General features: G+C 44.5%; 1 protein-coding gene across 4 annotated transcripts; it reads right to left on the reverse strand.

Moving 5' to 3' along the window:
• Positions 1-463: 463 nt before the first annotated feature.
• On the reverse strand, positions 464-18,561 carry CSDC2 (cold shock domain containing C2). 4 transcript variants are annotated; one of them, XM_077339373.1, is made up of 5 exons: positions 16,801-16,935; positions 16,347-16,488; positions 8,844-9,033; positions 8,397-8,519; positions 464-6,099 (listed from the first exon to the last, which is right to left on the reverse strand). In XM_077339373.1, exons 3-5 carry the CDS (start codon positions 9,017-9,019, stop codon positions 5,937-5,939), a joined length of 462 nt encoding a protein of 153 aa, XP_077195488.1. In that variant the 5' UTR covers positions 9,020-9,033; positions 16,347-16,488; positions 16,801-16,935; the 3' UTR covers positions 464-5,936. The 4 variants fall into 4 exon arrangements, with proteins under 4 accessions (XP_077195488.1, XP_077195486.1, XP_077195487.1 ...); XM_077339371.1 differs by lacking the exons at positions 16,347-16,488; positions 16,801-16,935 and adding an exon at positions 18,530-18,561; XM_077339372.1 differs by lacking the exons at positions 16,347-16,488; positions 16,801-16,935 and adding an exon at positions 16,087-16,215.
• Between the last annotated feature and the right edge of the window lie 5,080 nt (positions 18,562-23,641).

Below are 23,641 nucleotides of genomic sequence, written 5' to 3' on the forward strand. Positions count from 1 at the left end.
CACCTTCCCCAACACACATACACACACTTGTTCAAAGCTGTCCAGATGTCATTCCTGTGCTCTAAGGCAGTGGTCCCTGACCTTTTTATCACCGGGGACCGGTCAACGCTTGACAATTTTACTGAGGCCCGGGGGAGGGGTAGTCTTTTGTTGAGGGATGTCGCCACTGCCGCCTGAGCTCCTGCTCCGCTTGCTTTCCCGCCGCCGCCCACTGTGGGGCGCTGCCAGCAGCAGCTGCGCAGTGCCATGCTGAGGGGGAGCCCTAGGCATGGCGGCCGCCGGAGAGCGTCAAAGGTGGGCCGGCAGCAGAGTGGCAGGGCAGCAGCCAGGGAGGAGGACAAGGAGGAGCTACGGCCCAGTACCGACTGATCAGCGGACCGGTACTGGTCCCCGGACCGGGGATTGGGGACCACTGCTCTAAGGAATCACCTTACAAAAGGGGAAAAAAAGCAAAAGAGGAAAGTCACTTTAATGGTTTATTGCCAGTGTTACAGAGGTCAACATGGGATCAAACAGGTAAGGACCACACTAAAGTTGTAAAAACACAAAAGACTCCTTAGGTAACAACATTATTTCTGAAAACCAAAAGCATTCCCAGAGATATGTCACCATGTCCTGGAGCTCCAGCTGGTATTGCACCTTTGAGAAGAGGGGCAGTGGGTAGAAGCCACTGATTTAATATAAGCACACCAGCAGCAGAGGCCCCATGGTTGTCACAGGAAGCAGGTCACACATAGGGTCCTGGATACACAGCAGGGAGAGGGGGAAATGGCTGCCTCTGGACCCTTTTTTTTTCTTCCTTTGTCCTTTAAATTTATAATCTGCCCTTTCCACCAAGGCGGACTCTGGGTGGCTGACAGCATACATACTGCAATACAATTAATTATATTTAAAACATGTTAAAGTTATAAAATCTAAAATCCAGAAGTCCAGAGCCAGGATCCTAGGGTATGATGCAGGGTGTAATATAGGGGGGAGTCCAAATTAGATGTTAGCTACTATATCGGCCTCAATCATAGACCTGGTGGAAGAGCTATGGTTTACTGGCCCTGTGAAACTCTGTGATCTCTGACAAGGCCTGATGTTTTCTGGGAGCTCATTGGCCCTGGGCTTTGGTCAAGGTCAGCTGCATTTCTTTGGGGCTGGGGACTACTAGCCTGTTTGAATAGGCCAAGCATAAAGCTCTTCTGGCAATATATTCTTAGAGACGGTCCCTTAGATTAGCAGGGCCCAGATCGCATATGGCCTTAAAGGTCAAGATCAACACCTTAAACTTGGCCAAGACTCCAATCCTCCGCCACTGATGCCAGACAGCTGTTGTTGCCCCTTGGAAAAAGTTCCAAAAAAATTCCTTCCACAAACCAATTCCTAGCAAGAGCTCATCCATTTAAAGACCCTTTTAAACACTCCCTTCTCCTATTGTACCTCCTTCCCATGTGGACTTATCCACAGCACTGAAGTATAATTTGACTCTAAAAGCCAAAACAGAAATGATGCAGGAGATCTATAATCAGCATTCTTTTATTTTAAGTAATAATAAGCATTCTGATTTTGTCTGGAGTAAGAAGTCTGAGAAAAGGTTATTTAATGTCATATCACTTCCCTGCCTGAAATTGATATTTGCCAATGGATTGAGGAGGTGAGTAGAACTAATAGCACCTTCAGGGAATTAAATTGGGGAAGTGGCATGAGAAGGGAAGTATCAAAACAACATTCGCCTTTGTCCCACTTCTCCAGACAAACTAGAAAATCTTCCATGACTGCCTCAGTGTTTTAAAAAAGATAAAATCCTGTTAGATATCCCATGTCACCTCTATTCCAGCCCTAAAGTCACTGTGAATGTGCCTCATTCTGTTCAACAGGGCCAAGAGCATTCTTATAACTTGTCAGTTGGATTACTGCGGGCCACAGAAACAGGAGAACTTCAGTTTGCTCCTCAAAATGTAGTTTGCCACCCTTAGTAGTGCTGCTAACTAAGTTAAATCATTTGCATTTAACTTTGAGAGCAGAGCTACATTCCCATGGTAGACTCTCCCTGGACTTTGTTTCACATAGCCCATAAAGAAAGTCCAATTTTAATACTCCACATAAATGCCCTGTATGTAAGAGCTAGGATATTAGGGAGAAGAGTAGGGGCCAAACTAGAAAATACACCCAACCTTATCTCTGGCTGTACGTGTCATTGGCACATAAAGGCAGAAAATCAGCAAATAATCCCAATGGTTTCTCATTTTCTTATCAGGACTTTATTCGATCCTCCAGGCTCAATATAGATGAGAAGTGCTGACTTCTTCATGCACCTCTGCATAAAATTTCCCATAGTTCTGTTTAGGCATTGTTCTGTTTAGGCAGAGCTGAAATGTCCTTGGAGGAAGTATGATAGCCTGTTAGGGCATAACACTACCATGTACTTAGTCACTCAGAGCACACATCCTAAACGGGCTGATCAGTCTTTCATATGTACACACACTGCTGATTGCAGGAGGTTGAGTATCTCTGCGGACTAAAGTCCCAAGAGAGAATTGTGAAGTCAATTGTGTATTAGCCACATTAATCCCACACAAAAACACATCTTTACAGATTACATTCTCATTCTCATGGTTCTAGCATACCACAGGAATTTATTTCCCTCTCAATCATGAGTCCATAGCCTTTCACACACATGCCTACTGTGGATGGACAACTTCCACTAAAGTACCCTCATGAACCTGTAGATCAATGGCATTTCTTTCTAATATATCAGGCTTTCATGTTCTCCATGAAGCCAAGAAATCACATAGCATCACCATAGAGATGTCCTCATTCATTGGACCATCACCATGCAGACCTATCACAAGCTCATTCTAGCCTAGCAAATTTTTCTACTTGGAATGTCTAGATTATTAGAAATGTTTGTGCTTTCAACATGACCCTGTTTATCCCAGAGAGAGAAGTAAACATTTTGAGAAGGCTGGACACACTAAACAGAAGTGGTGGAAGCAGTTTCTATTAGTGCCCTGTGTGTCACCATTGAGACCCAAAATCTTCCATCTGCCTCACAAAACCCGCATTGACTTCAGTACTACAGACAGTCTCCATAGTAGATTAAGGATACAGAAGGTTAAAAAAAAAAAAGGGAGCAAGTGAATTCTACTGGAAGAAACAATACTACCTGCAACATCCAGAAATCACAACTAGAAAATACTTCCAACAATTAATATACTAGCCTATGTCTTGGGAGATGAAGCAGAACAAAATGATGTTCTCTTGTGCCTTAGCCACCATACATGACCCAGAAGATGCATTCTATTTTAGATGTTACTACAGTAGGATAATAATTCTTTAATTTAAGAGCATTTTTTGCCTTGCATTGAAATATACACCAGTGTTTTCATAGAGAAGCTATGTGCCTTGGGACCAAACTAGACATGGTGGTAGATCTGTTCTTACATCTCCCTCTTTTTAAGGCTTGAATGTTCTCACAGTCTCCTCCCCAATTTGAACTGAGGTTGAATTATGAAGGGCTTAAACCAAGGATGGCCAAACTGTGGCTCTCTAGATGTTAAGGGTCTGTATGGCAGTTCTAAGCTGTGTGTGACTGATACAGAAAGAACAGCCCAGGGTGAGCCCTCATTTCCCCAGACCGTCCTCAATTTATGTTTCCACAAATGCTCCAGACTGATGTCACAGAAAGGGAAAGATGTTAAGGCTGTAATTGATAGCTCACTGTGTGGCCAAAGGCTGGATGTTATTAGGAAAGGAGCTGAAAATAAAAACAACCAGGGTTGTAATCCCTTATATACATCTATGGTGCAGACTCATTTGAAATACTGCATGCAGTTCTGGTTGTCATCCCTTAAGAAAGACACTGCAGAGCTGGAAAAGGTTCAGAAAGTGGCAACCATGATGACTAGGAGATTGGAGTCCCTTTCCTGTGAGGAAAGGCTGGAGGCTCTTCAGCTTAGAAGAAAAGATGTCTCAGGGGAAACAAGACAAAGGGCTACAGAATTATGCACGGGATGAAGGAAGTGGATTTCTTGTAATTCTAGAACTCAGGGGGACCCAATGCATTTGGCACGCAGGTGGCTCAAGACAAAAGGAGGTACTTTTTCCATCCATTAGTAATTAAATTGTAGAAATCACTGTCAGTAATGGTCACTAGTCTACAGGGCTTTAAAAGGAGCCTAAACATATTTGTGGAGGATATGGATGTCCATCTATGGCTATTAGCCGTGGGGATTAAAGGGAACCTCTATTCATTTGGCTCCACCGAGTATAGCTGTATTTTTAAAAGAAAAGTGGGAAGAGGACCATTCTGCAATGGACAGAAATAAGAGAACTGTGTCAATACTATCACAACAATGCCACTGTCACAAATCTGTAAAGTCAAGCAAACTGGAAACAAAACATTGCCACAACTGGGGCTATCTGGAACAAACCACTGTTGTGTGATAGCACAAGGGGAGGGGAGTCATTTTATGCACAGAGGTTTTATGCAATACAAAGGTTCTGTTCTTTAAAAGTAACAGATAAAGGGTCTACTATATAGCTTATATGGCCAAAAGCAGGAATATTCTGATTTTAGACTCCCATCTCGTCTTTGCAGGGCTGAAAAAGTGTTTTTAGCTTGCGCAAGCAGGGTATGTGTGAATTATCAGTTGGTCCTGGGAAGATCTATTACTAGTGTTTCTTTTCAAGTTGATATTCCTCATCTAGACCATTCTCTCCTTCTGGGCCCTTAAACAAGATGGGCTCTGTGCCACAGTTCTGCAATTGTGTTCAAAGGGAAAGATTAGTACAGCATTTATGTTGTACCTATGATTTTATGTATAATATCCAAAATCAGCATGTTTGTAAATGCATTAGTGAAGAGCAATAGACAACTACAAGAACACCTACTTAAGCTGCTCTATGGTATCAAAACATTTAATACCCATCGGTTCCAGTGCAAAGCACTTCAAACCATGGCTTTGTGGATGGAAGATCACAAAATCTAAGAGTTCCAAAACCATTTCCAATAACAACCCCCTTCTATCCAATGCTCCATTCCACCCCCTTAATTGACTAAAGTGACAGAGTAAAACCAGTGTTTTTTCTCTGTATCATATCAGTATGACAAATTTAGGTGTTAACACGGCAGAAGGAGAGATCCTCAATCACATTTATTATTTTAGAAACCCTCTACATTGAGGTATTCTTTCTACTGGTTCTGTACAGACTACTTATCTGTTTGTGACAGATGTGGGGGGGAGGGGCTGAGAACAGTATCTATAACTAGAGCAACAAGACCACTGAAAGCTCACCTGGCTATCCAGAAAGTACTATTTATACACTGGGATGAGTAGAAATCATCTGGTTCCTCCCTTGTCCGGAGTGAGATAGCTGGGAGAAGCCAAACACCTTCAAGTATCTCAGCAGATGGCACCACTTAAGAAAGGCTCTGGAAGACACTGCTGTTCCAATACTTTCAAGAACATGCACATCTCCTTCAGTTCCTCCTCTAGCCAAGAAAGAACTTAATGCACCCTGGGGGAGGACTGTCGGGTCATGGCTGCTCTTGAGAAACTGATGGAAATAGGTCTTATATGGACAGGTGTTTGAATGCATCTAGAGTAGCAGCAAGGTACCAGTGTTTCTGTATGGACACACACACAAACACAAAATAGGAGCTCTGATTTTTGTCCAAATAGATACAACTGGGACAAATTAGAGGAAGTCCACTCCACAGCTCTTTCTGAACTTCCTGCTTACCATCTTGAAAAAATTTACAGTTGCAAACATAAAGGTAAACCTTAGAAAAAGACAAGATATAAACGCAAACAGGTCACACTGGAAACAAAAAACGCCAGCCTGGCTCCTCTTGCTCCTGCATCTGCTCCACCACCCACACCACCACCCAACTCCCCTTCTTGGTGGAGTTGACCCACAGGCTTCAAATAGCAACATAAAAAGGCAGTTTATGAGCCAATTATCTGACCAGACCATGTTTCATGCTTTGTGTGTGGAGCTAAGTGAGTGAGCACCACCTCCACAGCCTGGAACTTCTGATTCTTTGGTGGGATGGGGCAGATTTTGTATGTGACCTCATCTCCTTCTACTGGGACATACTCCCCCTCAATGCTGAAAAGAAAAGGAAGAAGGAACATTTTAGAATCCTGAACTAAATTAAGATGAAGAATCACTGGTGTTCTGCAACACAAAATAAGGGAATATATCTACAAAACAATCTGAAAATCACCCCCCAGAATTTTAGTCATTGTCGTTTTGCAAGTTGAGACTTTCATAGAACAATAGCCTTCAAGCCTGGAAGCTGTGACATTTAAATATCTTAGCTATAGTTAATTAAAAACTTGCTTTGATTAACTGAGTGTTCCCTGCACACATACTAACAAGTATTTGAAGTCTTGTGTTTAGAACCCCAATGGCCTATGAGGCAAAAAACAGCTGCATTCATACATTGCGGGTAACCCAGAAGGCAGCAAGCAGTGTTCAAGCACATTTAACACTTTGGCTAAATAAGGTGTCTTAATACACCCCAGATATAAAAACAGGCCTCAATAATAGCTTGTATAAGTACACAGTGCTCTTGTGTTGTTTGCAGTCTGATGAGTGCCTGGAAAATTTATTGGAAACACCAGCTGCTCTGAGCCTCCTCATCACAAAAGCACAACAAGTACCAATTGCAATACAAAAACTGGAGGAAGCTAAACACCTCTTTGTGCAAGGTGAGCTCTGTAAGGACACCCATCTGAAGAAGTGCTTAAATATGAAGTACTATGATATCAAAATCAAGGCAAGAAGGGTTTAAAAGAAAATTAAAATGTTGCCACTGGAAGTTCATCTGTTCCCAATTCATCCACAAACTATTAACAAGCAATCAAAGAAAATACATTCCATTCCTTCACTCCATTCTGTTGCAATCGTCTATAGAAGATGTGACAAAGGTTTATTGTTCCTTTTGATGACCATTTCTAAAGCCTCATGCCCTGGACTAGGCGTTCCAAAACTTGCCTAAAGAGAAACCGGGAGATTTCATTATCTGTTCTGTAATTAGGAAAATAAATTTGGGAAGTTTTAACTTAAGGATACTTCTCCTGCCATATTACTTGGAATTCTTTTATTTCAGATTTCAGATATTTAAGGAGCTACTCAGAATACCTCCAGCTCTCACAAAGTAGGGAGCCATTTATGTTGAAAGTTGGATGCAATTGATTCAAAGGAAGGGAAAGGAGGCCCATAATTTGGTATCAGAAAAGTAAATGCTAGACCATTTTAACACTTTGATTATCACAATTCCCTTTTCCACTCAGCATTTGAGCTCAACTATACTCTTGTGGCGCAGAGTGGTAAGGCAGCTGTCTGAAAGCTTTGCCCATGAGGCTGGGAGTTCGATCCCAGCAGCCGGCTCAAGGTTGGCTCAGCCTTCCATCCTTCCGAGGTCGGTAAAATGAGTACCCAGCTTGCTGGGGAGTAAACGGTAATGACTGGGGAAGGCACTGGCAAACCACCCCGTATTGAGTCTGCCATGAAAACGCTGGAGGGCATCACCCCAAGGGTCAGACATGACTCGGTGCTTGCACAGGGGATACCTTTACCTTTACCTTATACTACAGTTTGTGTGGCTGGCTTTCAAGGAGAAATCAATATGTCTTCCATTTTTATAACCTCAGAGATTACCATCCCCATTGCAGCCCAGTTCAAGTGCAGCTTCTCAGGAGCAGATCTCATTGTATCCAGTCAAAGTAGCCCTCATGTGAAAATAACATGTTTAGAAACTATGTAAGCATTAAACACACAGACTTTGCCTGAAGGGTATGTATACTGCATTGCTTTATCTGAAAATTGTAGATAAACTGGATTTTCTTGTGGGCTTTGTATTGCAGAGGTATAGATGAGATTATCAGAACAATGAGCAGAAGTAGATACAATAGAGATGTTATGATACAGCAGCTTTTAAGTTGTATGGAATTACTGTTACAGGATGTTTCAAGCAGCCATTATTTAAGACTCCACTGAACTCATGAATTAAAAGCTTTCTTCCATCAGCATTCTGGTAATGAAACAGCACAGCATGGTAGCTCCCATAGTATGGGTTACTGTGGTGTTACTGATGCAAGGAGCACTAGCTGCACAAACATGCCGTCATGCACAGTATAGGGTTGCCAGATCCTCCCTGGCCACTGGCATGGGATGGAAAGGTAGGGTTCCTAGATCCAGACTGGGAAACTCCTGGACATTTTGGGATGGAGCCTCCAAAGCACCCATTTTATCCAGGAGAATAGATCTCTGCTATCTGCTATCCAGGAGAATTGATTCCAAGGGATCCCCAAGTCCCACATGGAGGCTGGCATCCTTATACAGAAATGCTGAGAGACATGAGAGGTTTTGCACTCTATTCCCCCCACCATGGGACTTACTCAGACACATGGACAAATATATCCTCTGAACCAGTCTCTGGGGTAATGAAACCATGGCCCTGGGACCGTGAAAACTGTTTGCATACCCCCTTGTAAACAGGACCGGCAGAGGCACGAGCCGTCCTGGAAAGGAGAGGGAAGGAGGGAGAAAAGGAAGAAGAAAATTAGTTGGTCTAGTTTGATGTTTGTTGCTGAGATGTTCAGCTCTTCCTAGAAAATAATATTTCAGATCTACCACTCCCCCACAGTCTAGACAATAGGTGAAGCAGTTGTGCATAAATTCAGACATACTCATGTTAAACTTTGTACTTGCTATAAATTCCACAATTCAGTTTAGAAATATAAGAGAGGATGTCTTTATAAACTGCAGTTTTAAATCCACGTTGCATTATCAATCTGCAAAATACTTCAACCATCTTGTCTTCAGGGTAAAGTATGACTACTTACGCAGAGTATGTCCTGGTTCTTTTGGTGGGAAGGGGGCTAGGTAAATCCCGGAGAAGGTGGTTACCCCTTTCACAGATCCTGCTTCCCTCCCGGTTAAAGGGAAAAGTAGGCCATACTGGTGATTTTGGAGAATGAAGAGGTGGCACGGTAGAATGGGAAGTCTGATCAGATGACATGGCGTGGCCGTTTCCTGGAGTGAGAGAAGTGGCATCAGTGGGAAAGAGGTGAGCAAGTGTTGGCTTCTGAATACAACATATGATGTAAGCAAAGAGGGAAAGCCAAATGTTCTAAAGAATATCATCCATCTTTGGCATCTATAAACGGGGATCCTCAGAACTGTATAAGGCTCAAGTACAAAAGGGGGAAGGGATAACTTCTGTTATATAACAAGCAGGGCAGAAGAAGGAGAAATTATGCTGACCCCTTGGCTAGGCAACAATACACACAAAGGCTGAAAGCTAGGTGGGGAGGAGTCTTATGGGGCTATTTACCTGATGGTCAGCCAACAGCACCCTGGAAGGCCATATGGCAAATCAAAAACAGTGGATGTTTTACCTGGGGAGAAAATTTCATTTTCCAAAGCATAACACATCCAGAGATGTGAAATGCAATACCCTTGCGATGAAAACATGACATCAAAGAAAACCGTGTAGCACAACGGTGAGCAATTGTATTTCTTATTGAACATCTCTACTGACAATCCTTTCTGAAAGAAAGAAAATGTATCAAATACCACAATCTCATGAAATCCAAACCCTCTTAGCTTCAAAGACTGGTATTTTAAAAGTTTTTTGGCCTGGCACTTTATCAAGTGAGGATCAAAGAAGCAAGGGATGAGGAAGACATCATTCACACAAACAAAATCGCACTCTTTTCTTCTCTGAAACCCTTGAAGAGCAATGCATGAGTCACCTTGAGGGAGCAACAGCAGTTGCCTCCCAGTTGTTCAGAGGCAGCCAACATCTGGGGATGCTTCCCAGTAGCCACACATCAAGAGGTTTTAGTGGTAAGTGCTCACTGTGTCATACATGGAGGCAGAGCAGAACAATTTCTCTTTCCATGACCCTGCACAAAATGAACAGCTTTCTGATTAGCTTTAAAACAGAGCCTAGATAAACTGCCAGCCTAGAAACCTCGCATAAGGTATCCCTTAACAGTTCACCAAATAGACCTGAGCCCAAAGGAAGCTCTCTAGAAAATATATTACAGCCCCATATTCAAAGAGGTCCTAGAGTCTCAGTGGAAATGGATGGCCAGAATCTCAATAGATTCTATTGCATATGGGGAAATATTTCACTGAATATGGGGAAATGGTCCAAGACAAATTCTAATAGATTCTATTATAATTTCTTAGACCATTTCCCCATATTCAGTGAATGTGTACACACAGAGCTATACAGCACTTAGAGGAAGCTGCTTTAGACAAGAAGTCAAATCAATATTTGTAGTGACTCATTACAGTCCTGAAGGTCCCAGGTTCAACTCCTGGCTTCTCTAGTTAAAAGGATCAGGCAGCAGGTGATGTGGAAGACCTCAATGTGACGCCCCTGGAGAGCTGCCACCAGACTGAGCAGACAATATAAATCTTAATGGGCCATGGTCTGATACAATATAAGGCAGCCTCATCTGTCAGCTGACTCCAATGGATTTAGAAGGGTTAGGATTACCCTGTAAATGGAAGGTTTTGTTACAATGGATATTGGCCATTAATGTTTGTGGCTGCTTGTTAGTTCTGATGTTCAGCCCTGCCTCCCAAACATTCTTACTGGACAACTCTTTCCTGTCACTTCTGTCTTTTGGATGGTTCCCCATCTCCAACAAGAGAACATGGAATGGAGCAGAAAGACTGCTAAGCTGTTAAGAGGCTGTCTCACCTCCCTTCTTCTAATCTTAAAACAGCCTGGGCCCAGAGACTGTTTCAACACCTCTGCCAAAAAGACAGAAGCACCCAAGTGTAATTCAGGTGATTATATGCTATCACCTAGTGCTGCCTGCTGTGATTTTTCTATTCCTCCTGGGAGATTATGAGTTTGTCACTTTTGGCCACCATGCTGCTGAAAGGAAGCCCTCCCCAGCTGCGGCAAAGATGCTTCTGTCTTTGTTAACCATTTTCATCAGCCATCTGTGTTGAACAGATAATTAATAGGTGGTGGCTTGCTTATGGACTCAAGAATTAGCCTCAGAATCACTGTAATTTTTAGGCCACAGAGATTCTGTACTTCAGTGATCTCATGCCACTGCAGCCCGTAAATAATCTATACTTCTCTTCATCCCCTGCCATCTCCCAGTCCAACCTGCAGCGAAAAATAGCAGCACAGCGACTAACACCCTGCTATGCTCATAATACCACAAGGCCAGAAACAGAGAATCAGCCATGCTGGGAGCAGGAAAGAAGGGAAACAGCTTTCATCAACCACTCTAGCATCTAGGAGGGAAACTGAGCTCTTGGCTAAGAGTGGCCTTCTGCACTATCAAGTCCCACCTGCTTACTTGGATTTCTTCTCACTTGCCGAAATGGTGCTTATATCATGCCAGACTTGAACTGCAGTTATTCCCTGTTCCCTATAAGGGTTCAGGACTCAGCCAAGTCAATAAAAGGCTGATTGACTTAACTGAAGACAGAGGAAAATGACTCAGTGCTGATAGTAAAGAAACAGCATAAGGGAGGCACACTGAATGCACACATAGTGTCAGCACTGGTATGTCAGCACTGGACAGAAGCAAACACTGGCAGGGGCTCATGGAAAATGTAGTCCATGGACATCTGGAGGACCACGGGTTGACTACTCCTGTTCTAAATTAACCTGCTCAAAGGATGGGAAGCTGGCAGACTAAGGCCCAAATCCAAATCTAGCCCATATTTCACAGGCCATTAACTCAGTTACAGATAGTGCAGCTGCCCAAAGACAACTGCCAGCCTGCGGATCCATCATTCAGCAGAATTCCCAAACCTTTGTGAAAGGCTAAGTGCTTGCTAATACCTCAGCCTGTATCTCCTCGCTTTTTGTGCAGGAGTAATAGAACATACAAAATATCCATCCTAACATCCACTAGTCATTTCACAATTTTAATATATTTAATATTAGAGCTGTCTCTAAATCTGGATGTGAAAGTTGTCTTTTCTTGGTGAAAGCTTGACACTGATCATCATCATGATCCCTAATAAAAAGCTTTGGGTACTACCCGATGATGTGCTGGGCCCCTGATTGCTCCTCAGTGGAAACACCAACCCCACTGAGGGCCAATGAGAAGCTCTTCCCTGCTGCGTTTCCCTACTCCTACTCCACCTGAAGAGGAAGAGCTGGCAGGAGTAAAAGCCAGGAACATCTAGGCAATCAGTTAGGTGTGCTCTGCCGCATCGTTCTCCAATCACCCTTCTCTACAGAGACAAAGGCGGGAAGCTGCAGGGTGAGCACCATAAAGCTCCTGCACGTGGGGGTGGCCCATCCAATAAGCTGGCCTACCCATTCTGAGGCAGAGCTGGGGGGGGGCATTGTGCAAGAACTTTTTGGCCTCCCACTTTTGCCTCTGTGGAGAAGGGCAGACAGGGCAGCTGTGGCAGAGCGGTTGGGAGAGGCACCACGAATGTAGTAGAGCTTACCCAGTTGGTCACCCAAGCCCTCCTGCCAGCTCTTTCTCTTCAGGTGATGTGGAAGGAGGAGGGGGACAGAGAAGAGCCTCTCTGGTCCTCAGTGGGGGAGGACCTTTCAACTGAGGGCCAATCAGGGAGGGGCCTGGTAGTGCCCAATGCTTTTTATTAGGTATGATGATTATATCAATCTTTCTTTCCATTAAAGCTTTAATAACAGTAGTGGGCAGTTTCAGTGAAAATAAATTATTCTTAATTATCTGTCATAACTAGGTGATATTTGGTGTAAAAAGCTTCATGATTGCTAAAGCCTATGAAGTGCCAGATCAGTTAGATCCATTATGGTTCAGTCCCACAACGGAAGGATTATGACACAGGCATTTGCTACACTGGAAGTGAAGGAGACATTAACTTTTATCAGAGCTAATGTATTGATAAGGCACGATCTTCAGGAGTTCTATCAATGGTTCAGAATAAATAGAGTGGTTGGTAATTTTTCTAGCTTCTTGCAAGATAAACAAAGAATCAGATCTTTAACACTTGACCAAGCATTCCAGATTGTTACAACCATTGGCATAAAAACCCAGGGATAAATCATTAAGGCCAATCCGGGAGAAATGGGACGAGCCAGCATTGCAGAAGTATACAAATCATGAGCAAAAGAGCTTTGGGAAAGAACTGTAAAAAATGTTCTTCTCAGATTGAGCAGAAGGGCCACCATCCCAGCAAAGGATGTTCCTTGTTTCCAGATCCTACTTGAATCAAGCAAATAGCATTGGTGTTCTGTACTATGTGAACTGCTGCAATTGGTTCCTCCTGTCCTACAATATGTTATGGCATACAGTTCCCCACATGACACATAAGGATGTCTGTTACAGCAACAGAAAACACAACAACAGCTTTTTAATGACATGCAAGAAACAGCCCCTTTGTGTTCAAGGCAGGGCTATAGGTATCCCAAGGTTTTCTGGCGGTGTTTTTGTGTGTGTGTGTTTTAAGAAGATGCCATTCTGCAAAAACTGCAAAAAGATTAACGTAGTCAAGGCAAAAGTCCCTGTAAGCAGGGACTGCCTCAGACACAGTGTTCCATCTATACCCTGTGGCTAACAGCCACTGATGGACTTCCTCTCCAGATATTTATCAAGTCTCCTCTTGAGGCTGTCTGTGCTTGTAGCCACCATCACTTCCTGCAGCAGTAAATTCCATGTATCACTTGCCAACACTGAACCTTTGCCATGTTGACGCCCAGGAAAAGGATGTAGTCAAGTCCATTAGGTTTTAAATGCCATCTGAGCAGATCCATCAGTGCTCTTCTTATGATAAGCAGATGATGCAAATTTTTTAAAAATCTTGCACAGTTAAAGATAAACTGCATCTACATACAGCATCTCATTCATCTTGATTAAATAGGGCTAAGTAGCAGTACTGCTATGTATGAAGCAATATTTATTGGAATAGACTTATCCATTTGGGAGTTGGCTATAAATTAAACTAGGTGCCCCCCCCCCCCCCAAGATCTCAGAATCATTACATCCACACCAAGAATAGCTTTGGCCTCTTTACTGCAATGATTCAGGCAGAGAAAGTCAGGGACAGCATTTTTAACTGAGCTGCAACATACATATTTAATTTGTTTAAGCCTGATAGATTCCTTCTCTCTCTCATCTTTAAATCCTACCATTTTCTTTGTACATTCTCTTTAGTCTTGCAAAACATTATGGGCACACGTTACACTACATGTGGTTTCACCAAATGTCTCTACGTTTGCCTTGTATCTCTGTATCTTAATAAAACTGGCTCCATTTTTAGAACAATTACCACTAATTCCAGATCTTTGTTGCCAGTGTTTACACATGCACAGCATTAGTGCAAAGGCTTAATATCCAAAGGTATTAATATCCAAAGCAAGCAGTGAGCATTGTTTTGCACATACACACAACCTGAGAGGGCCGTACCCCTTTCCCCAAACATTCCGGTTCTTCCCTACATTGGTTATAATAGCTGTCCTCGAGCATGTGTCTAATTGGAAATTGATTTATATCTGTGCAGGCTCTCCCCTTGCTAAGCCCTTGACATGTCAGTTGGTTTAAGAGAGCTAAAACAAGAGAGGGAGAGGAAGGTTTGCCATTTGTATTCAGATAAGGACTGCTGATCCTTGCTCCATCTCAGTGGAAGCGTCTTCTCCAAACCACCACAACACAAAGCAGCTACATATGACACCTTCACATCACCCCTTCCCAGCATTCTAGAGCAATAAAGGGAGCAGGAAATAAAAGATGGCTTCTGGTCTGGGGACCCCCATAAACTCTAAGGCTTTTTAGAAAGATCACATTGTTCTAATGAAAACAGCTTGAGCCAAGCCGCAGAATTATGTTATAAAACACTCTTTTAAAGCAGCTGGCAATAGAGATATTGCACTGCCTGCCTGTTGTGTGTAGAGAATGCAGGGTTTGAAGGGTTTACTGGGCAATGTAACTTTACGTAAAACTGCTCTCGGGCTAAACACACAAACCGAAAGCCTCAGTAACAAAGAGCAGATATGACTGTCATTACTGCCTGCGACTCGGCAGCCAGCCATGGATGCTCCATCCACAGTAATAAATAGCTCTGGTTTGCTTGCTTCCGTTTACAGACCGTGTTTATTCTGTCCCCGGAGGAATCAAAGCGTCTGCTTTTCAAAAGCGGCTGGGCATAAATGCTGCTTATAAGGTACTTTAACGGGGGAAAGCCTCTTATGGGCTTGCCTAGCTCAATGCCTAGCTCACCGACCGGGTCAGGCAAACGGAGACCCCACATCGCTTCCACAACCGGGAAGCCAGCCGTTTAGTCAGCCAGGCATCCTGACGAGACACCCCAAAATAGGGGAATCAGCAGCGGGGGGGGGGGGCATTCCCCAGAGCCCCGCTCGTCCCTCGGGAGGAGCTCGGAGCAGACACATTTGCTCGCGCCCGCTATCCCACGAGACGCCAGTGCGGTCTCCAGGCGCCTCCGGACGGGGCGGCGCAGGCAGGCAGGCAGGCAGGGAGAGTTGGGAGGGCGCCGGAGCGGCGCTTCAGCGTGAAACCTTCCGCTTGCCTTTTGCAAAACTGGCCTGGACGACACGTCCCCTTGCGGCTTCTGCTCCAAGGGAGCCCGCGGACCTCACGGCTCCTCTCCCCTCCAGCAGGTCTATCTGGGCTTGCCAGGAGTCAGAAGAGGGGACGGGCTCCGCGTGAAAAAGACGCGACCAACCCCAACCCCCTATTCCTAGCAGGGGGCTTTCACAGCCGCCGCCCCCCTCCCCGCAAACGGAGGCAGGCGAGGAAGAAAGGCGAGCCAGCCGCTGCCAACAGTCAGGGGAGAGGCAAAGCGGCGCTGACAGCCAGCCATTCACCCCTCCCCACCACACACACACACACACACAAAAGCCCGCACCACTAAAATGACGCACGCGCACACACACACTCTCCGCTGGGCCGGCGGGGTTTGTGCCCCCCACGAGAGAGCGATTTTGTCCAGTGTGCCCATTTAGCGGGCGGGGAGTGGGGGGGGGGGGAGACGAGCGCGCATCCAGCCCCATCGCCCTGTCTGCTCTCCCTCCCGGGGGCTTCTGCCCCCTGTTCCCCCCCAGCTCCAGTTCCCGAAGCCCCCTGCCCTGTGGCTCCGAGCAGCTACCTTGGGGCCAGTGCTCTCCTCCCGCGCCAAGCCGGGCTTCCACGACAGCTGCTAGCCGCTTCCCGATGAATTGAAAATATTTGGGGCGGGTGGGCGTGTGGTGGGGACCCGCACTCCTTCCCCCTGACGTCAGGAGGAGGGAGGGAGGGGTGGGAGGGGTCGCAGCGGCAACTTCGGCAGACTTTAAAGAGACATCGCCGGGCGGGGTGGGGAAGGGGCGGCTGGTCACAAACGCGGCCATCCCAGACCGCCTCAGATACCTGCGGGGCCCTGGAGCGGACAGATCAGGAAGGCGGCGGCGGCACGTTCAGACGGAGATTGGGGGCAAGTTTTCCTCCTAGAAGACGTCGCTCGAAGCGTCCCGAGGCAAAGGCGAGCCAGGATCCTGCCCCTTTAAGGACCCTGTGGGAAAGACGCGGCTTATCACACGGGGGTGAAGGCCCTCTTGCTGGCATGCCCTCTCCCGCAGAACAGCTCCTGTGCCTGATCATTCCTCCCGGGTGTGTTTGCTCAGCAGAAAGTGCCACCGACTCCAGGGGAACTTACTCCCACCTTATGGCCCCTGGAGGGACTTAGTTCTATGTGCCAGCCCCTGGTTTTTACCGGCAACTATGGATACTAACTGAAGCCAAGGATTCATTGCCTCGCTCCTCATAGAAATGGCAAAAGCAACATGCCTTACCTCCAAAAATTAACTTAAAGAACTTTGCTTACAGTAGCTGCTTTGAAGGTTGTTGGTGAATTACAGTTTACAGGCTAGAGATGTTCTCTCCCCTCCCCTCGGCGCAGGGTGCTGGTGGAGGTCAAAACGAGGGAGGAAGCTCTCTCCCATCACACCCAGAGTAAAAGGGTGGAAGGAGGGGCCACCTGACCTGGAAGGCTCACACTACTTTTTGAGAGGGACGGTAAGTACAATGGTACAAAAATGTAACATAGGCTGAGAACTCGAATCCAAGAACTCCACACGGACTGCCTTATTCCCCACACCTGAAAGGTCTGCTGTTTGAAAGCCAAGGAGAGTGGGTGTCTTGGATTGGTAGCACATCCATCTTGGGGGACGGGACAGAACTGCACCTTTTTGCCTCAGGTATCTCAAGGATAGACTATAGACATGTTAATGCAGGAGTATTTTATAGATACAATATTGGACAGTATCTTAGGCTTACTTCTACCCCTGCCCTCCCCCCAAGGAAAACATATTCCTCCTTCGCTAATATTTATTCAATCATTCAAAATGGCGGTCGTATGAAAAAGGGTGCACCATACTGAGGAGAACAAAGTATGAATTCAGCGGCACCTTTAAGACCAACAAAGGTTAATTTGGGGTATAAGCTTATGTGTGCCGGTACACTTCATCATATACATTGAAACAGAGTTTCTCAAGCCTTACATAGGTTGGAATGTGAAAGATCTGTAGTGTACATGATTCGGAAACATATCAAATATGCCTTGCAGGAGGCACTGGTGGAGACGTGTATTTAGCATCACTAGCTTAGGAACTTCTCCCATGTTCTGATTTGCTCTTTGGAGACTCCCTGATTGCCTCCTCAGCAGAATGAATGCAGAACATTAGTTAGACAGGACTAATGACCTCTCTCCTCTTTCCATACAAAGTTGATTGTCTTCCTAATAAAACTATTTTATTATTTTAAGATAGGGGTGGCCAAACTGGCTCTTCAGTAGTCTGTTGCTGTGCTCCTCTTTGCATATTGAAACTCTGCCAACAATGTGTAAGTAAGGGAAGGGGGTTAATTTCCAGGAAGGGCTAATGGGAATCAGGATGTATAAGTGAGTAATAAGTATAGCTAATTTGGATTAAAGCCGTTGGTAAATCCTGTGAACTGCAGCAATAATAGAAAAGTTAATGAATAGATAAGAGAACTGTGTCACTTAGCATATATAGTGAGATAAGAAAACAATACTCTGACCATACTAAGCAGATAGGGTGATTTAGCAATCCTAAACAGGTCTACTCATAATCCTACCCAGGTTGATTTAATGGGACTTACTTCCAAGAAAGTAGGTTTGCACTCTAAGGCTATAACCCTGTGCTTCACTTACTTGACAATAAGGACCACTGAACATAGGACTCACTTCTGAGGTGACATGCCTAGGACTGACAAATGTGCTGCCAGCCAGGAAAAGAAAATGCCAACCCCACACCTGCTGTTGAGCTTTTAACAAGAGCTACCATGAAAAAAACATTCACATCAGGGAGAATATTGGACTGCTCATAAAGGCATTGCAGGGATGGGGGGGGGGGCTTAGATGCAAAGGATCACCCCATCTTCTGCACTTTTACTAGTTGTGTAGAAAAAGGAATATGGGCAGTCCCCAGCTTGTCATGCCAGGGGTACAAGAAACTCCGCACATTGAAAAAATTAGCATTACGACAGCAAAATTGTATAACACTAAAAATAATGCACCTCCAGACATTCCTCACCTTCTGGTCCTCTCACTTTCATCTGCTGCCTCCTCATGCTTCTTAGCACTCTGCATGCCTGCTTGAAATGGTGGAAGAGAGCAACATGCTTTACATATGACTCTCCTCCGCCTGTCAATCAAACCAGGCAGCCAATCACCTTCCTCCCTATTTTAAAGGGCCCACAATGGCAGCTAATTTTTTTTAAGTAATGCCTCCATTGAATGCCTCCATTAAAACACCTATGCATCTAATCATGGATGCATAGTGCTTTTTATAATACCACCCCTTATGAGATTATGAGCCTTGGATCTTAAAAAAAAATAATCTCATTTCTGATTGGGGGGGGACTTTAGAGAGGCATGCTTTGTGTTTTAACTGGGGGAGGGGGTTGCTTTGCCTGCACAATTTAACACCTATTTGTTTATCCAGGTAGTCTACTTTAAAAAAAAACATCCCCGGGAGAAGGGAGAGGAAGGCGGAGATATCATTTTTTCGACTCCACACATTTCCTTAGCATGTGGCTTGCTGGTTGCTCTCCTCAAGCTCACACTTTTTAGTTGTGGGGATACACTTTATGTGATTCCCTAACTAGCACTTTAAAATGGATAATGTAGCTACCAGTTTGCTGCTTGGATGCTGGATGTTGGCGATGTCATGCAAAACGCCAAAATATAGCGTCTGCATAAGATGAGTATTTCACTATATTTATCAGGTGTGGAACAGCCCTCAGATTAACTCTTCTAAACAATCACTGAACATTCAAAAGACTTCTGGTTACCTTGGAGAGAAAATAATTTAAAAGCAAAGCTAGAATGCAGTGTTTTTACTTTGACCCACTTTTAGTCCCTCAGAGGCAGTGTATAACATCTGCTAATTCTAAAGTGCTGCTCATTGCCTTCTACTGATATGTTATCTGAAGAAATGTGATGCTGTATAAGAACAGCAATACAGTTTTGGCTGCGAAATCATTTCATTTCTCTTGAAGCTTTTACACCTTTAAATATTTTTCCTGCTGAATTTCAGGTATTTACAGATAATTCTCTCTGTTTCTTGCCACACAAAATGAGTCCAATGTAAATAGTGGCCACTAGCTTCAGGGAAAGTAGACCTATGCATATGAAACAATATTGGTAGGTGGTTTAAGCAGCTCTGTTATTATCATCACTATTACTATCATCACTAAACACTAAACATAATAAAGTTCAAGTTGCATGGAGACAGTTCTCTGCTGGAAAGAAGCAGGGATGAGCTGACACGGGAAGGCAGATACAATCAGTATTTCCAAAAACAGAATGCCAAGGGACAGACAGAATGCAATGAATGTCTTAACTCAGTCCAGGGAATCAAGGGTTTGTTCAGGCAGTCCAAAGGCATCAGCAGAAATAATAGATTCACAATCCAGGCCTCTCAGCCTCAAATTAATATAGGCTGTCGGCAGCCTTTCAGTCCTTATTCTGTGATGACTCACAGTCTTTTGTAAGTGTCTTGTTAATGGGAAAGAGGCATTCCCTGCCTGGCCTTTGGGAGATGTGGGGTAGGTGGGAAGGAAGCAGCCCACCCCACAACCTTTGCTGCCTGGTCTACCCTTTTGGAGATGGGGTGGGTGGGAAGGAGGCAGCCCATCCCCTATGGCCTTACCTGAACCAACTTGGCCTTTGAAGAAGAAGAAGAAGAAGAGTTGGTTCTTATATGCCGCTTTTCCCTACCCGAAGGAGGCTCAAAGTGGCTTACAGTCGCCTTCCCATTCCTCTCCCCACAACAGACACCCTGTGAGGTGGGTGAGGCTGAGAGAGCGCTGATATCACTGCCCGGTCAGAACAGTTTTATCAGTGCCGTGGCGAGCCCAAGGTCACCCAGCTGGTTGCATGTGGGGGAGCGCAGAATCGAACCTGGCATGCCAGATTACAAGTCCGCACTCCTAACCACTACACCAAACTGGCTCTTTGGGAGATGTGGAAGTGGTTGGGAAGTAGGCAGCCCATCCCCTATGGTCTTTCCTGAGCAACATGCCTTTAGGGGATGAGGAGAGGGAATAGGAAGGAGGCAACTCCACCAACAATGCTCTCTGCCTGTCCCAGCCTTTGGGAGATGTGAGGGTGGGGTGGGGAGGAGGGCCAGAACCCAGGAAGGTCACATTGCAGGCGTATGTGCTAGCACCCATTGTATTCCTGGGTGCAGTGGGCTTTGCCTCTAGTGATATTATAATATGGAATTAATAAATTGCTATATTAGTATGTTTTGTTATTTAAAATTTTCTTTGATGACAATAAGGACCTCCACTGATATAACCAAGTATATTAGTGAACCCTGTTTATAATAGCGGTGTTTAAATAGTCTTTGAAGAAAATTTCTAATTTCTATTTTTTTGTGTATGATTTTTCAAGTTTTCTGCAAGAAGTCAGTTTTTTTTTAAAGAGAAGCTTCCATTACATCTATGTCATGATTGGCCTGCAGTCTTAAGGACACTTTCCTGGGAATAAGCCCCATTGGATAATATGGGACTTACTTACAAGCAGACATGCTTAGGACTATTCATTGAGCATCATGTTCTGTGGCAAATCTCCCAGAAAAAGGCAAACTCAGAGTTCTGGCTAGAAAACTCAGTAGTTTATTCAAAAGAGCACACCAGCATCACAAAACTCCTGTGTTGCTGAAGACCAAGCCAATACATAACAAGAAGCAATTATAAAGCCAAATTCCCCCTCTCCATCAAAGAACAGCACCTTCAGGCACTGGGGGATTTAAACCTTCTCTAGGTTGCAATTTAGTAACCTGATTTAGTCTGTATCCTTATAACCCTGGCAGAAAGATGAACATATTATGTGTGGCTTGAGTTTGGCAGTACATTCTCACAATTGCTTGATCTCAGTAGTGCTTCTAGTGCTTATTACAATTTCTTACAGAGGCTTAATTAGGGAAGATTGCTAGGCACCACATGCACAAAGGAAGCCTGGTCCAAGTGCCAAGAAGCTCACACTCGCAAGGGACTGGAACTGAGACCTGAATGTAAATATCTTCCAGAGAAGGATGGGGGAACTGATTGTTTGAGGCCCAGTAAGTAGAGTCTTTGCTACAGAGAACACCCCTTCTGTGTGACATAGCAACTACCTCTCCCCCTTTAACTACCACATTTTAGATACAACCCATGTAAATAAAAAGTCAATCACATGAATATCTGAAATCATCTCCCCTCTCCTACTATGCCACCAAAGTATAATTGACAAAGCAGTTTTCTTTTGCATAATCGAGCATTGGTTATTTCATGGTTGAAATTGGTCTATGCCAAATAGTAGGCATGTCTGCCTAAGCATAAGCAAAAATTTGGCCAAAACTCAACTGCTTTTTTTTTGGGGGGGGGGGGGGGGAGAATCAGGTTCAGATGTACTTGAGAATCAAATGTTGTATGTGCAGGTCAGGTCTAGTTAATGCACATAGCTTTGGATTACAGAACCTGTGCTTGTAATTCAACATTTATAGAAAAATCTAATAGAATATCTTCAGTAGACAAGGCTCATGTCTGATTTACTGCAATCTGAAATTAAATGGGTTTGAACTTGTATGGAAAGCTGCCAGTTGGCCCAAGGTAAGTACTTCTAGTTTCCTTGGTGAAATGGTAGAGTACAAAGGCTATTCCTCCACCATCAAGTCATGGCTGACTTATGGCAACCCTGTTTGTTTTTCAAGGCAAGACACCTTCAGAGATGGTTTGCCAGTGTGTGCCTCCATGTCATGACCCTGGCATTGTTGACAGAGTTTAAATACGCAAAGGTGAGAAGCACTGGATGATTAAAGAATAGTTTTATTGAGAATTGAAATAATTTTGTAAAGAGAAAGAGGAGAGAGTCCTAGCTGTTCCTCATCATCATCTGGAGGCAATCAGGAAGGAAGTGTGGTCAAAGGAGCAAGAAGTCTTCAACTGAGCCAATCAGGACACAGGAGGGGATTTGAAAACTGCCCGGAAGTTCAAAGTCTAAATATGCTAACTACATGTCACCTCCAATACCCCCCTGTAGGGTATTCTTAATATGCTGTTGAATCATGCACACTACAGATCTTGGATATTCCAACAAGTATTTCTTGGTGGTCTTCCTTCATAAATACTGACCAGGGCCAACCCTGCTTAGGTTCCAAGTTCTATGAGATGAGCATAGCCTGGGCTATCAGGTCAGGGCACAAATATTAGGGCTTTTTTGGTAATGATACTCACTAGTCCCAAGTTCTCCCAAGTCATGAGGCGGAAAATGGTGGAGATTAGTGCAACCTTATATGAGTATTGGCACTTAAAAAAACAACATAGTGCTATACAATTATTTGGGTGTCTTGGTTTCAATTGGTCTTAGTATATATTTGATAATACTTGAATCCTAAGGTTGCCAGTTCTGGACTGAAAAATACCTGCAGATTTTGGAGGTGGATCCTGGAGGGGGTGAGGTTTAGGGAAGGGTGGGATCTCATACCATAGATGTCACCCCCCCCCAAACCGGCCACTTTCTCCAGAGGAACTGTGCCCTTTTGAAAAGAAACCAGCAATACTTCCAGTGACCCCCCCCTCCTGCATCTCACTTTCTGGGTGAGCAAGTTGAGACAGCATAAGAGGACAGTGTTATGAATGCCAGCAACCACTCTCCTGCATGGCACCATTTCCATCTTGGGATGTAGAGGGGCCAGCCTACAAACGGAGTATCAGTGTGGGAAAGTGATGAGGCTGCTCTTTAGTACTGGAAACCCCATCAAAGAAGGCTGTGACAGGAAGAGAAAGAAAGGCCATCTGTATAAGGCTGTCAGTTCGGCCTTTGGCCTTTTTCCTGAACCAGCTTGGAACTGTTTTGTGTAAACAGCCCAGGCACATCTAAGTGCTGCTGGCACAAGTCCGAACCGAGTGAATGAGCCTTGAGCTGGTGGAATAGTCTCAGGATTTCAGATTGTAAGAAGGCTGTGATGGCTATAGTGTAGTAGGGATCTATTCAGCTGCCCATCTCAAAGCCTTTGCCATTGTTCTGCAAAAGCAAGTGGCTGCTATAAGCTGAGATACACTGGTGATGTGGGTGGGCTATATTCTCTTGTAACTTCTATAAAGCAGGCCAAGTTTCAGAGAAAGCTACTGGAAGACTGAATGGCACTGTTACCCTT

This window comes from Paroedura picta, chromosome 5 (genome assembly GCF_049243985.1).
Source record: "Paroedura picta isolate Pp20150507F chromosome 5, Ppicta_v3.0, whole genome shotgun sequence".
Taxonomy (NCBI): domain Eukaryota; kingdom Metazoa; phylum Chordata; class Lepidosauria; order Squamata; family Gekkonidae; genus Paroedura; species Paroedura picta.